The 16,943-nt window shown below is 38.0% G+C and overlaps 1 protein-coding gene across 1 annotated transcript in view; it reads left to right on the forward strand.

Moving 5' to 3' along the window:
- Positions 1-16,515, forward strand: part of LOC122814927 (histidine-rich glycoprotein-like) — a 117,421-nt gene extending 100,906 nt beyond the window's left edge. The window contains exons 2-3 of the mRNA XM_044087189.1: positions 1,247-1,358; positions 15,699-16,515. Of these exons, the coding sequence (XP_043943124.1) occupies positions 1,247-1,358; positions 15,699-16,515 (929 nt within the window). The remainder of the gene's footprint in view (positions 1-1,246; positions 1,359-15,698) is intronic.
- Positions 16,516-16,943: the final 428 nt, after the last annotated feature.

A 16,943-nucleotide genomic window follows, 5' to 3' on the forward strand; every position in this document is an offset into this window, starting at 1 on the left:
TCTTAAAATAATTTTAAGCAGTTATTTTAAGTAGCTAACATGGTATACAATAACTACTTTCATTGTAAGATTTTTGTTTCCCATTTTTGTTATGCTAGACTTCAGTGAGTACTAAGTGGATGAGATTTAGAATGGCATTCATACTCGTGTTTACGTACAGTGGGGTTTTGTGCCAGCTGCAGATAGATGCAGTTCAGGCACCATTCACAGATAGTAGCCACGCTTAAGTGCAGCCTGTTTAGTATGTTTTGGAGGAATGTATGCAAATGAGGCAGTAATGACACATAAATGAGAACTGATTAAAAATTTTGTGACTATCTTATGTAAATATGGCAACTTTCCCACCTCTCTGTGAGTCATGGTTGCTTTTTTATGTGCATTGGTGCTGAGTGCAAAAGGCTTACAAAAGGCGAAGTTGCAGTTTGCAAATGAAGATGCTTACTGTTACTACTAGCGTAGCTACTTCCTAGTGTGAGCTGCCTGCCTTGGCCATGTCAAAGTTGCAGGTGCCCAGTGGTGCTTATCAGGCAGAAGTGCACAGATATAGGCAAAGATTGAGCCATTTTAGTTTTACTGCTTAAAACATTTTTGATAGATTTAGAGTGGACAATGGTATAGTATGGGCTTCAGGGAGTGTGTATATATGGTTCTCAGACGAGGATTGGGGGGTATGCATGGTCTTCTTATACCTATGGATATTAGAATATGTATAGCTCTCACTAAACTTGATATGGGAACCTTCCAGAGACAAACTGGGGACATGCCAGGTATCTCACAGGCCTCTGCCAAGAGGATGCTTTAGCAATTCATCCACAAACTTTTAGATCATGTGAATCAGGTATGTTTATCTGTCAGTGTTGCCTCAGGACTGAGCCAGGATCCTGAATGCTTTCTACAGAATGGTATACTTTCCTGAGGTGCTGGGTGGAATAGATTATTTGCATGTTGCCATTATGACACCATCTAGATCACAGGGGGAGGTATTGGAACAGGAAAGGCTACCGTTTCATCAGCTGCCAGGTATAGTGTGTGATGCATGGGGGTGCTTCACTATTGTGTTGACTCAGCATTGTGGCAATACCCATGATTTTCACATCCGGCACACAAGCTCACTGAATTGCCTCTTTCTGCATACTAAGTGCAGACTTTTCTTACTGCTCTCTTTAGGTACATTTTTTTGAAAATGTATTGCTTATTAATAACCCTCCTTTTCTTTTGTGCAGCTCCTCCCTTGTTTGTTTTGCAGGTGAAATGGGCTACCCACTGGAACCCTGCATAATGACACCAGTCTGTAATCATAGGAGAGCTGCTGAGGAGAGCTTCAACATCATCCTGTTCTGGACACGGATTGTCATCAAGTAAGTATTTTGCAATCTAAAAGCCTGTTTCCATTGCCTGGATGAGTCTAGAAGTGCCCTTCAGTATGGCCCTGCTACAAGCACTGAGGCTGCTTACTGCTTGTTGCATTATGCACAACATGATAATGTATTGGTCTGGGGCAAAACTACCCCACGATGGCAGTACAGCTCCTACTGTCATTCCTAACATCAGTGGTGATGACAGTGATGGTGGCCAACCGGTGGCAGTAGTACAGGATGCTATGCAGCAGGCGACTGCATTGTACATGGCTATGCAGGCAAAGATGTGGCATTTAGTTAACAACTATGGGACATGGCCTTCACTTAGTGAAAATGAAATAACAAAATTCACATAAATAATACTTGATGCATGCAGTGTTTTATGTGGGCTATGGTACGGCCAAATTACACTGCATCAGACAATTTTTCCTCATATTTAAGTGTTCTTTTTCAAGTAGATTTTGGAATGATTTATTACACAATGTATTGGCAGCATAGTTTCCCTGTCATGCTTAACTGTCAAGTGTTAGCTGTATGGTTAATGCAAAAGGCATAGAGAATTTTGAAGATGTTAAATTATGCACACTTTTTGATATGCTGCTCATATTAACTTCTTCAGAAGTAATTTCTAGTTTTACCAGTGGTGGCGCAGCATTTATGTGTATGTGAAAGGAGTTCTGGTCAGATGGAAATTAGTAATTGCAAAGATGGTGTATTGCTGCATGTACAGGTGCAGTTTTTTCACTTCAGAGAGTACAGCACAGTATAATGTGTACACTGATACCAGAAAGGAAAAGTTCTGTTTTACTTTTTTGTGTGTTGTTGCCTCTTTATTGTATTTTTCAGATACAACAATTACAGCATGCTCTGCAAGGTGACTACTGCATGAGTACCCGCTGTTTGTCATATTTAAGACTGATTTTAATCTTACTTATGTCCTCTATGCCTCCTGTTGGCTATGATGCGTGAGTGCATGTTAAATGACACTGTACATCATTTCTGACTGTTGTAATGCTTCTCAACACCTAATGGCTGAGTCAGAGTTTTATGTATAATAATCATCATATGTACAGAACTGAGGGGTAAGTGATAACAGTGCTAGGATTACTGGAAGGATTACAAAGAAAGCTGTAATAATACATGCATCATACTATTGTTAAATGGCCCCATGCACTGACCTTTGTATTGTATGAAAAGTTAAACTCTGGATACAGATTAAAACATTTTTTTATTTTATGTTTCTTTTGTTTTGTACTGTGCTGTCACAGCTCCCCAGATTTAATGAAGAGTTGTACATGGACATTCCTGTCAAAACATTGCCTGTTAGGGGAATACTGCCTTGTATTGTTTGAGGTCTGTAACATGACTTACATATGTAAGGTGTCATGCACAATGTTCCCTAAGGAGATTGCAGGTGATGGTCCCATGGATTGTGAGCAGGTGCTACATAGGTGCACTGAGTGCAAGCTGTCTTAAAAGATCTTGGAAAGGTGTGTGTGGGCACGCATGCTGGCACTTAACAAAGGTAGCAGAAAAAAAACAGTCTTTATGTGCATATGGCTTCCATTACACATATCTGCATCAGTTTTTAATGCATTTTACACCACTAAAGATAAGCAAATGTGCTGTGGGTATTTACGTGTAGGAATTAGATTTTCCATAATCAGCACCATTCTTTTTCCCTTAGCTGCTTTGCATTCAGGAGCAGCAGTGCCTTTTACCAATTGTCCTAATGCTTTTGCAAATTGTAGAACTATTAATACCACCCACACACAAACTCAGTCATTCAAATTCACTGATGTTGAACTCAATTAATCAGTGTTTCCTTTAGAAAAATCACTGTCAGCAAAATTTCTATTTGCATGCGTGCTTTTTTGCCACGGTTATGTAATTAGCATTTAAAGTTAGGTAGGCCATTGCCCAAAAATCTTTTTACAAGCTTTTGCCATTTATTTATTTATTGTCCTGTTGAACCTTCCTCTAGATGGAACTTATAGAAACATAGCAGAAGGTTTTTTTTAACCAAATCTCTGTTCTTCTGGTAAACCACAACTTCTTTACTTTCTTTGTTTCAACAGTGACAGAGGAATTTAATACCTAATACCCAAAACAGCAATGGCAAAACAGTCAACTTCAACAGCTACAGATTTTGGGTTCCTATTACCAAACTGAAGAGGCTAAACATCAAACGGCCTTAACATCGGAAATGCCGTTCAACGATCTGCTTTTTGTGAGATCGCAGTATAGTGAAGATCGCAATATTTGCCCTTACCTAACTGTAGTGCGATCTCGGAGTTGGTATATATAATTAGCGGGGGGTGTGGGGGGCACAGCCCCCTACAAATGTGACTTCAAGGTCTGGCATTTTCGGCCTTTAGGTCGTTCGATGTTTAGTGTCTTCGGTGTTCTAATATAGACCCCAGATTTTAAAGTGTATACAGGACACTGATTGATTCTAGCTTATTTTGCCTACGTTAAGTTAAAATATTTTTGATTCTCAGTGAACAAAGCACCTTTCTTCAACAAAATTAATCTGACCAGCTAATATACCCTAGATTTTTATGTTATTTTATTTTACTTATTTTTATTTCAAAGCTGGTGTATTGCAATGTGTAGAGGTGCACAGGTCTCATTTTAGAGAGGGTGGGGCAATAACCATCTGGACCATTTTCAGGTTTGGCCTGAGACTAAGTACAATGACATGAGTCATACATTAAATCATAGACACACAAGCATTTAGTTACACCAAATATGAATGAGTCACTGTAAAGCAGTATATTCAAAAGTTGCTCAGAGACATTTCTATATGGAACATGGACTTAAGTCAAGAGACAAATGCAAACACTTATCAACTATTCCAATATTTTCAGTTTTAGAAAACAAAAGAAAAAGGGTAGAAACAAAAAAAGAATGTGAATGTTTTTATCACTTCTACTTAATGCGGAGTAGATATACCAAAATGTAATTAGTTTATCCCAGAAGATATGTTATGATGAGGACTGGGGTTTGGTGTTTCTTCAACATGACTGAGTTAGGTTATACCACTGTTGTTAAAGCATTTGTAGGAAGCATCTTTGAATAATAATTTTTTTTAAGGCTGACCCTAAATATGGAGTAGGAGGGTGACTTGAAATAATTCCCAGGTGTTTAGATCCATGACTGAGAAACTATAGTCTGTTCTGTGAAGTTTAGTTGTGGTTGTACAAAATGAGGGTATGGATGAAGGAAGCGATGTAACATTGTAGGCAGAGGTTCACTGAATAAGATTATGTTTGAAGAAATGGAAAGGATCCATGTTTACTAATATAAAAAAGAGTGAACTTAGATGTAGTCTAATTATGTGCTGTATTGGTGGCCATTTAGCTTTTGAGTTTTTGGTAGTAGTTGTCCAGTCTTGGGGCTGGAGTAATGAACCTACATATGTTGTTGGTTATAATTTGTTGATCTAGGAAGGCCTTCTTTGAAGCAGAAGCTATAATAGGTATCTCAGCTTTTATATGGGCAAGGAGTACTCTTTTACCAATTGACACCCTGTCTTCTGGAGATATAAACTGAGATTTGTTCTTTGCCCAGAACAGGAATATATTAATTTTAGCCTTAGTATTGGAAATTAAGTTATTTATCTAACCAGATGCCTAACCATTTGAAGTGATTGGTGGTTTCTGGTGCTGTTTGGTACTTGTAGGGTAAACTCCTAGGGGTAGGGGCAGAAAGTTTTGTTGGATCCTAAAATCATTGCTTGCTTTTAGTGTGTGTGTTTAGAATGACTTTCTATATATTATTCAATAGCAACAAACTAAATGAATCCACACACCAACGAAAAACCTCCAAATTCCAGAGTAACAAAGAAGTCCGCACGTACAGGAACCTTAACGCAATTTTATTAAGTCTTGAGTGTATTATTTTAATAAAATTGCGTTAAGGTTCCTGTACGTGCGGACTTCTTTGTTACTCTGGAATTTGGAGATATATTATTCAATAAGTTAGTTGTTGGGGGTCTTCATCATGATCTGTTTTTAATCATTTTATGCCAGTAAATGTGTAGAAAGGATGGCCAGCAAGGCAGGATAAGAAGTCCAAAAGTTTTTTATTTGTGGGTTAAGCACTTTTGTCTGAAATCACAGACTTCATCAGAATGCATTATTTACATCAGTGTCAGCCATTTTATAACCAGTTCATGTCATATGACTTCCCTCCATCCATCCGTCCATCCATCCATCCACAACCACTTTTTCCCATTTTTGCACATGGGATCGGGGTGTCACTTAAACAGTGACAATCATCTAGACCCAAATGTTACACCAACAGATGGTCAGCTCTGCCACAATCATTCTTCTACACCACACACTCATATGCATACTCACACTTATGGCCAATTTAGAGTTTCCAGTCCAACTACTGCATGACTTTGAAATGTGGGAGTAACCCAGAGCACCAGGATGAAACCCACCCGAACACAGTGAGGACATGCAGACTCTGCACAGAAGGCACCCCAGCTGAGAATCAAAACAGGGAACCTCTTGTTGTGAGGTGACAAAACTATTAGCTGTGCCACTGTGCTGCCCTTCATGTCATGTCATATGATGTGCTGAGTCAAAATATTGAACAACCAGTACACCAAAAACTGTTGTATAAACCAAGGTTAAAAATGTTGTAAAATACAACTGATCAGTTACAAATATATCTATATCACAATTAACCACAGTTAAGCCATTGTTATTATTCTAAGTAATGAAGTGTCTAAACAATATTTGTTCTTTTTCTTAAAAGACACATAATGTTAGATGCTTAATTAAACCTTGGTAAAATATGGGCTGCAAAATGCACTTGCCACCATAGCTCCCTACATTCTAAAATGTTCTTCTACCAACCTGAAAAAGGCAAGATAAAAATGTTTTCCAAAACCAAAAATAAAAACTTTGAAAATTGTTACAAATCTGGCCGTGGCATGCAAGGGTATTTTTAAAGTTCTTATTCCTAATGGCATATTCATGTTCATAAACCCATTCCCTCAGGAGCCTCTCCATTTTGCCAACATAAAATGCCCTACATGTAGAACATGTTGGAGAGTATACCACAGCTCTAGTGCTGCAGTTAGTCCTTGGTAGGGTGTAATGCTCAAAATTCTTCTGACCGACTTGAAGTGTCAGTTTGTCAAAAATTAATTGAAAAAATTACAAGAGTTACATTTTCATGTACCACTCACCTTGATGTCTTTTTTGTGACTGTGTTTCAACACCATTTTTATATTTTTTTGCTCGTTTAAAGGAGTAAACAGGGGATGCCCCCACCACTTCTCTTATATTTTCAAAGTGATTAAAGGTTCCCCAATTTTCCTTAAATATGTCCTTCACATACTTGACCCCATTGATATAGATACAAATAACATTTTGCTTTCTACTTTGTTTTTTGTCTCCACTGTCATGAGATTTCACTACCCCACATTTTAGAATAGGATAAATCTATCAGTTCTGCCCTGGGTAACATTCCTTTTAATGTCTTCAAGAAGATTCCTGGCATACCTCATCTCCAAAAATAAATCTACTAAATAATCCATCTGTAGGTAAAAAAAAATAACAGTTTCTTCCAAGATAAGTCTGGAAATCCATACCATATGACCTTTTACTACACTGTTTTTTGTTTGTAGGGATGATTACTTTTCAAATGTAAATAACTTTTGAAAAAAGTCTCTTTCCTAAATATGTTCAAAGAAAAACAACCTCATTTTTGTTTTTATATAAATGAATATACAAAAAAATCAATGCTGTCGAATGAATAATTATAAGTGAACTTTAAAAACTTTGTGGTGGAATTTCTAAACTCAACAAATACCTCTAAAGTTGATAGGGACACATTCCAAATCATAAAGATATCACCCAGGAATCTAAGATATATATGCCAATTGGCATTGGGGTATATGTGGCTGCCATTGACACCCCTTGTGACTGATGGTAAATTCCCCATCAAACTTAAAAACATCGTACCTCAGTACAAAGTCCAGGGCCTCAATTAGCATCCCAGTGTCTGAACTGGAAAAGGTGTAAGTTCAAATAACATTTTCTGAAACCAATTGATTCCATGTGAGTGCTGAATTATAGAAATAAATCACTGATGTCCATGGTAACAAACATCACAAAAACAAATGTGTATTTCTAATAATTTCCAAAAAGTGCCAAGAATCCCTTAGTATGTGAGGACTAGAAAGCAATATATTTTTCAATTTAGAATCAATGAACTTTGCTAGGTGTTCAGTTTTTGAGCTACTTGCAGCAACGATGAGTCTTAAAAGTGGGGGGGGGGGGGGTCAATGAGGTTTTTATGAACTTTTGGAATGCCAAAAATACTTGGCATTTTGGGTTTGTCAGCCTTTAGGTACTGAAACAGACTTTCATTAATTCTCCACTCCATCAATAGATTTTCTAACTATAGCTCAATTTTATGATTATAAACATTAATTTCATTTACAGAAATACATTCATAAGTACCTGGTGCACTCAACAGGTTCAACATATGTGCTACATTGTCAATGTGTAACACCAAAACAACCCCTCCACCCTTGTCCGGTTTGATAACCATGTTAGTGGTATTGGAGGCCAAATCATTAAAAATCCTCCATTCTTCACTAGATACACTGAAATGACATTTAAATTTACCACCTTCAAAAACAACACTAAGGCTCTTTCCACACTGTTTTTCAAAGATAATACCGGATGGCGGGGGGGGGGGGGTTGTAGGTACTTTTCCTCCTCAAAGACTGAGTGATTACCAAAACATTCAGATCATTAAACATTAAGGTAAAATTTAAGTTTTGAACAAATAATTTCAAATCTAACAGAATTCCAACTAAATCTACATGATAGGATGGAAAAAATGCAAAACCTCACCAATACAGGCTGTAGTGAGCTTCTATAGGCCATTTCAGTGTAGTTACAAATCTTAAAATTCATTTGGTCAGAAATTTGCACAATACCTGAAAATTCAAGTTCTACTCTCTTCTCCACTGAGCTTGTCTTTATCCCCTCTCCTCCTTTTCTTCGGAGGGGACAAAGTTTTTTCTTGGATTGTTGACCAGATGAGGAAGGAAAATCCCTACCAGGTGAATTGTAAATCTCCTCAACCTCTACTTCACCAGCCTCTTATCTGGAGGAATTGATCAAAAAGGATACTGGCACAAGCGGATCAAAACCATTATCGTCAGTGGGACTAAAATTCCCATAGGATTGTACGCAAGTCTTAGTGCACTAGATGCTGACCCAGCGGGTGTAGGATATGCCTCTCCCTCCTTATAAGCCACATGGTCAAACCTCAATGTTTTATGCTAATGATTCCCATTGTTCTGAGCAAAAATGTCCACTTTTTAAAACATGGATTTGTAATTGTTGAGATATTGGTCAAACCACAAGTTCTGAGCAATCAAATTGTTTAAACTTGTAAGTTCAGCATTTAAACTGACAAGTTGGTTGTCACTGCCTTTAATAATAAGCTCCATTAGCTGGGACTCAGCTTTGCCAAACAGTGAAATAACCAGAAACCTCTCACAGTACCATTAGGGAACTTCCAAGTTTGTATTCTCTTTGGGACTAACTTGTCCTTGAAGCATTGTTTCAAATAAGCATTGCCAAACTGAAGAGAATGCTGTTTGAACAAAAGTTTTCATCCTTTTCAGTTGTGTACTGAGTGTACCTCAGGGGGTGTCAACACATCTGTGTTCAACCATACATCAAAAATCCTGGTAGCTATAATTGAAACCTGCTTTCTCACATCCCTCTTTATTTCATATGCCCTGCAGAGCAAGGTTGTCCAAACCAGGGGGTCTGAAAATTACCAGCACCATTAGAACAGTTACCAACCACGTCAGTAACTTTCTCCACCAAACTAGAACAACCTGCTGACTGTTCGGTTAGAAGTTAAACCAACCTGGTTAGGTTCCCAATTATTTCATTGATATTGCTACTGTGAGTTTCGATAGTTTGTGAAAAAAATATTCTGCAAACCCTTATTTCCCAGTATAGTTGGAAATCCACCTAAAGCAGAAAACAAATACATAGAAAGGATACACCTGTATCCTGCCTTGCTGGTTGGACAAATAAAAAAACCTTTGGAGTTTTTATCCTGCCTTGCCGGTCATCCTTTCTATACATTTAGTTTGCTATTGACGTTTTTTTTTTTTGACTGGATGGAATTCCCTGATTTGGGTGTTTTTGTGTGGATTTATTTTATGTAAGGAGCTAGACATGTAGATCAACATGTCATCAGTGTAAAAGATGGCAGGAATTTAGGTAGGATATTTAACAGCCCATTTACAGATATGTAATATAATAATACTAGTGAAAGGATGGGCTCCTTGGGATGGCTTTGATGAGGTGTAGAAGTTGAGGGTAATGTAGCAATTTGGACTGCACCATTCCTGTTTATTAATACATTTTTGAGTGAGATGAGGCTTGAGTGCTTAAACCAGACTGAATAAATGAGTTAAGGAAGAGAGTATATGTTATTGGGTCAAAAACCTTGGTCAGATCAACAAATGAACCCTGTTAAGTTGTCCTTGCCTATGTTTTGAAGGATGTCATCTGAAAAGATGTATAAAGCAGCCATGGTGCTTTGCGCTTATCATAAGACAGGATTCTATCATTAAATAAATATTGACACAGCTCAGAGTATATATTTTTTCTGGTCTACTTCACTTCGTCAAACTCAGTAATCATCGAACACCTCTTTGTCGAACTCTGTTTGTCAAAGTTTTCATTCGTCGAAAGATCGCTTCTGTAAACTTTTTCCCATGGTAAGTAACCAGTGGCCCATTATCACGAATTTGCCCTTTTCCCCAGTGTAGTGCGATCTTGAAGTTGGTATATTTAGTTGGGGGGGGGTGGGTTTTAAATATCCTGCTGTTGTTGTGCTTGGTAGGTTGGCCCATTGGTTACTTACCCTGGGAAATAGTTTCACTGAAATGATCATTCAACAGATTAAGATTCAACAAATAGGGTTCAATGAAGAGGTGTCCTACAATTAGTGCTTTTGACAAAGTGATATAGACTCCATTTTTTTCTTATATTTTACATGGGGTTGATGGAACAGAGATTATTCTAAAGTCATTGCTAATGGTTGGTTTAAGAATATTAGGGATGCATTTCATAATACCTTGTTTCCAATTATCTGGGATAATGTTTTGAGAGAGATGCAACTTGTAAAACATTCTGAGAGGTTGTAGAGTGTTCTTTTCCAGAGAAAAAATAATCAAGGATGTAGAGCATCTGAAGTTGTTAAAGAATCAGATGTGGTTTTGTCAATAATAATTTGTCTGAGTATCAGCTGTTATAATAGTTTTAAAGTAGAAAAGAGGATAAAGAGGGTGAAGTTCAGTTGCTAGGGCAGACTGGGTGTGGCCTGTAGTAATAGTAGTCAAGGGGAGACGTGAAAATTCTTGGAATTTCTTAATGTAAACAAGCAAATCAGGCGGCTAATCAAGTCTACCAAATGCAAATTTGTGGTAAAAATAGCATCCCAGGCCAAAGACAATCACAAGACCTTAGGTTCATAGGTGTGTACTAGGCTAATGGCCTTGGGGCCTATACAAGCCTAGCCCATAGGATTATCTTGACATCGTGCCACCTGACTTTAGTTCCCAGTGCCTCTGTCGAGTAAAGCCACTGGAGTGATCCCTAGGGTGAATTTTCTATTTCCCATCCACTCATCAAGATTTCTCTTGAAGAGGGCCAGTGAGGTGCTCTGCTTGACATGTATGGAAAGTCTATTCCAGAGCATGGGCAGTCTCTGGGTTATAAATCTGTCCCTCCACCATGTTCTGTTGATCATGGTAATGAGGTTGAGGTCTCTGGTGCGTGTGGTGTGGAGGGATTGGGATTTCTTTAGATGTAGCATTTCTAACAGAGCTGGGTCAGACATGGCTTTATAAGTCAAGCAGAGATCACTCTAAGTAGGCGATATGAGACAGGGAATAGTTGGAGTTGTTTTAGTCTGTCCATATAGGACAAATGTTTAAGGCCTAGGATCCTCTTTGTGAGGTACTTTTGCAGCCTCTCCAGTTGTTGCAGGTGTTTAGTGAGGTACATGCCAAATGGGGCATTGCACTCAATGACTGGCCTAATGAGGGAACAATAGTGGGAGACAATGGCTTCTTTCTTCCTGGATGCAAAACCCTTAGTAATGAGATGTGCCACATAGAAGGACTTTATGATCATAGTGACAATGTGGTGGTCAAAAGAAAGGTTCCTTCTTCAACTATGTCTGCAACCTCAAAGGTAATACACAACAATGTGCTAAATCAATTGTAAATGGAGCCACCTATTATGAGTCAAATGATATAGCAAATATACTGGCTGACAAATTTAGCTCCAGTTTTACCCCCCTCTGTCCTCCCAGACATCCCTCTGGTAATACCCTCAATCATGACTCCCTCAATTATCACTGGGGAACAGGTCCTCAGTTCACTTTCTAAGACCAAGAACACTGCACTGATGGGCCCCGATAATATCCCAGGATGCCATCTTAATAGCATGAAACATGACCTATGAGGACCACTAGACTCACTATTTAACAAATGCCACCAAATAGGCTTCATGCCAAGTGAATGAGGACTGCAGCTGTCATTCCTCTGCACAAGGGCAGGCTATCTGTGGACTTGTGTAACTACAGACCTGTATGTCTGACTAGTCTCATATGCAAAGCAATGGAGAATTATCATGAAAATGATAAACAACGACAGAGGAAACCTTCAGACACTGGATCCAGCCCAGTTTGGTTTCATTAAGGGCAAGTCAAGTCAACTCAACCTGTAGGTCTTCATTGAGTAGGTCACCAAAGCAATTAACAAAGGCAAAATGGTGTATACTACCTATCTTAACCTGGCCAAAGCATTTGATGCAATACCTCACTTTAGCATTGTAAACAAACTCTCAAAATTAGGTATAAACCCTTTTGTCTCACAATGGATAACCAGCTGGCATACAGCTAGGACCCAAGAAGTTAGGATAGTGGAGTCTGCTTCAAGAAAGAGGCCAATCACTATCAGAGTCAATCAGGGCTCCATGCTGAAACCGCTCCTTTTTGGTATCTACTTCTCTGAAGTCAATGCCAATATCATAGGCATCTGGCTGACCAAGACTGCAGATGACTGCAAACTAGATACAGAAACAGCATTCATAAAAGACACAAATACCCTCCAAGAAGGCCAGCCACAGACTAATAATGATGCCAGAGTCATGGTCTAAACCTCAGTGCCAAAAGAATGCATAATAATATCTGTTGGGAAGATGGCTACCCTGGAAATTACCACATTGATAATACACCCTTAAGAGCATTCCCAGTGGTCAGGGATTTGGGAGCACATGTAGACAGTAACCTGACCTTTGACCATTATGCATTTATGATAGTAAGGAAATCATTCTGTGCTGCACAAATTATATGCAAGGTATGGCATCTTGATCCAAGGATGTTATTGTCCTGCTGTACTCAGCCTACATCAGAGAAATGCTCCTTTTGGTATGTACTTGAGCAGGCATATACTGGAGAATTCACAGAGCTTAATCACAAAAAGAATACAGTTCCTGAACAACATATCTTAAGTGTACTGCCTCATTGCTGTATCCCTCTATTCAATCTCCTACATTCTGCTGAGTGGTGATCTATACCTGGCCTACAAAACATCCTCTGATCCCACTTTGATTGACCTGTTGCACATCTACAAAACAAATTCAATCAGAATTATTTGATCTAGCAACCTAAACCTCATCCGTAACATAAACAGGACATGTTGAAGGGGCAGGTGTGTGTCTCAGAGATTACCCCTTCTCTGGAACAGGCTTCCCATCCATTCAAAGCAGAGTTCTTCCTTAACCCAATTCAGCTGTAACTTGGACCAGTGGATGAGGAACTGGAAATTTACCTCTGGTCTGGCCCCTATGCCTTTGCATCTGTAAATGCTTGATCACCTAATACTCATGCTTACATATACCCCTCAAAATAATCCTAGGGTATCAAAACTTCTCAGTTACATTTAGGAAGCATGGCTAGGCTTAAGTAGGCCTCTTGGAGCTGTTAGCCTAGTAATCACCTTTGAACCTATAAACCTATTAAGAAGTGTGTTGTGGATTATTTTCCCAATATTAATGTATTTTAGAGGAAGAGCATCATGCAACACAATACACAAAGTTCCAGAAGTGTTTTTGTTTGTTTAGGAGAGCTTTTTTATAAGATTTGACGTACATGGCTTTGTGCCTTCTGTTGGCCTTTTTGCATAAGTTTATAAAGAGTATAAAATTGTGTTTGTTTTCAGGGGAGGGGGACATTTCCCATTGTTTCCATGTAGTATCTTTGAGTTTGATAGTGAAGCAAGTCTTTGGTTAGTTATTGTTTTTTTAACACCTTTATTAAATCATCACTTAAAATATAGGCAAACATGCATTAACCGAAAAGAAAATAAACCATATTATCATTTTTCCATTTGCATACATTATGTATTACGTATATTTTCTTTCTTTGCAATCATCATCAGTCCAACATTACATAATTTGCTGAATTCCTACCTTCCCTTAAACCTCACACCTTCTCCTCCTGAACATTATTCTGCATGTATTGTTTCACAGTTTCCATTTATATGGAATCTACTCCTTCCCTTTTCTAAAGTTCTTTAACCTCTTTTATAACACTCAGTACTACAAATACAGTTGCTTTAGACTTTGATTTCCATTTTCTAGTAATTGCTTTTTTGGGCAGCTAACATAATTAAACGTAATAAGGCCTTACTATGCCTAGACAATTCAGATCCTTTATCCCAGCTCAAAAAATCAATTATCTGGCTTTTATGGGTTGCATCATTTTAGGAAAGTGTTTACTGTGTTAGCAAAGAAGTGGGTTAGTCAGAGTGTAGGTTTCTAGTATGAGAGTGATACGATGTATAGTGAACAGCATACATTTGGTTTTGGGGAGAGTTGTTTCTGTCTTTTCAAGCTGTGTTGATTGAGAGATGGTAAATATATAAAAGAGAAAGATGAGATTTTTAGGTGCAATTAATTGGGTTGGGTGGGACTTGGGTATTAAGTCTGAAAGAGTAAGTAGCTGTTTTGATGGAGCAGAGTGGAGTGGGCCTAGTATTTAGGTTGCAGGATCTACCATGAGATAAGGACAATAAACACTGTAATGTGAGTTGTACTGGTGGAACTGGATACAAAAAAGGAAAAAGCTACAAATATTTACTTAGACAGAAAATGTGTATTTAAGGTGACCTGGTTGGGTTTGGATTGAGTATAATTTAAGTTCTGCAAGTGTGGAAATGCTATTTGTTTAGGAGTGTATCGAGTCTTTTTAATAATGGAGATTTAGCTTATGTGTGTGACTTTATGTTGGTGTGTTAGTCAGTAGGATAGTGGAAAGAGTTTATAAAGTAGAATTGGAGTAGGTTATCTCAACCTTTAAGAGGCTGGGAAATCAGGCTGGTGAATAGCAAAGTGGGTCACAATTCTTGCACAAGTAGGAGTCAATCTGCTCATATGCAAAACTGATAGAATCCAGTAGAACAATAGTGATCCCAGTAAAAAATGTGTTACTAAGTAAAAATGAAGAAGTGACTAACTGGTAATCACTGTAAGTAAGGTCACTTACATCTATTGAAACAAATATCATGATTTAGGGTCCATTCATTAATTGTGTCTGAGCCATAATGATTTAACTGCATAGAACAGTTAATCAGCTTGAGGGTAGGGTAAAAGTGCAAAACTAGTTGTGTGAATGGTCTTCATGTGAACTAAACAATGCAAAATGGCATAATCCAAAGATGGCCAATTTGAGTTTCTGCATGTTGGGCAAAGCCCATATAGCACATACAGAGTGATTCATCTCCTCTGCTTCCTCACTGAATACAGTCATCTCTGTGGATCTATATGTCTGCTGCACATTGGGAGTGGAAGATTCCCTTGTGCAAGCGTTTTGCACCTTTGTTTAGCAGGCCAGTGTCATACTCTGTTATTAACTGCTGTAGCCTTCAAATAGCTAGCAACTCATGATACGCTTTGAATCAGTTTGCCATTTAATATTAAAAACCACCTAATGCAATCCAAGGAAACCTTCTACTTATATGTTATCAAATGTTGGAAGGCACCAAATAAATCAGATCAGTGTATTTCAAGGTTTGATAGTCATTTATTAATTAATTCTGTAGTTATCTGCTTAATCTGGTTTAGTATCATGAGGAGCCGAAGCCTATCCCACCATTTAGTAGTCACAAAACAGAGAAGTTAATCATGAGCACTCACCAGATTATCACAGAGAAGGTAATCATAAACACTCAACAGATTATAACAAGCATTCACCAGGTTATCACAGAGAAGCTAATCATGAGCATTCACCAGGTTATCACAGAGAAGCTAATAATAAGCATTCACCAGATTATCACAGAGAAGGTAATCATAAACACTCAACAGATTATAACAAGCATTCACCAGGTTATCACAGAGAAGCTAATCATGAGCATTCACCTGATTATCACAGAGAAGCTAATAATAAGCATTCACCAGATTATCACAGAGAAGCCAATCATAAACATTCACCAGATTATCACAGAGACGATAATCATGAGCATTCACCAGATTATCACAGAGAAGCTAATAATAAGCATTCACCAGATTCTCACAGAGAAGCTAATCATAAACATTCACCATATTATCACAGAGAAGCTAATAATAAGCATTCACCAGATTATCACAGAGAAGATAATCATGAGCATTCACCAGATTATCACAGAGAAGCTAATAATAAGCATTCACCAGATTATCACAGAGAAGATAATCATGAGCATTCACCAGATTATCACAGAGAAGCTAATAATAAGTATTCACCAGATTATCACAGAGAAGATAATTGTGAGCATTCATCCAATTATCACAGAGAAGCTAATCATACACTATCACTAGATTATCCCAGAGAAGCTAATCATAAACATTCACCAGATTATCACAGAGAAGCTAATCATAACCGTTCACCAGATTATCATAGAGAAGCTAATAATAAACATTCACCAGATTATCACAGAGAAGCTAATCATAAACATTCACCAGATTATCACAGAGAAGATAATCATGAGCATTCACCAGATTATCACAGAGAAGATAACTGTGAGCATTCATCAGATTATCACAGATAAAATAATCATAAACATTCACTAGATTATCACAGAGAAGCTAATCATAACCATTCACCAGATTATCACAGAGAAGTTAGTCATAAGCATTCACCAATCATATTATCACAGAGAAGTTAATCATAAACATTCATCAGATTATCACAGAGAAGCTAATTGTAAACATTTACCAGATTAATACAGAATGCAAGAATATGCTCACACATTGTAAACACACTAATGGGCAGTTTGGAGGCCTTCTAATTTACCTGTAGCATATATGCAGGATGTGACAGGAAACCAGAATACTCATCAAAAGACATGCAGACACAGAGTGGATATGAAGTCTCCACACTGAAAGAGCCCTAGCTGGAAACCAAACTAGAAAATAAAGTTTTTAAGGCAGCAGTGCACTGCCTGTAGTAGATGTACCACTGTTAATACAAATGCAG

The sequence above is a fragment of the Protopterus annectens genome, chromosome 11.part0 (genome assembly GCF_019279795.1).
Source record: "Protopterus annectens isolate FY-2018-M chromosome 11.part0, PAN1.0, whole genome shotgun sequence".
NCBI lineage: Eukaryota > Metazoa > Chordata > Ceratodontiformes > Protopteridae > Protopterus > Protopterus annectens.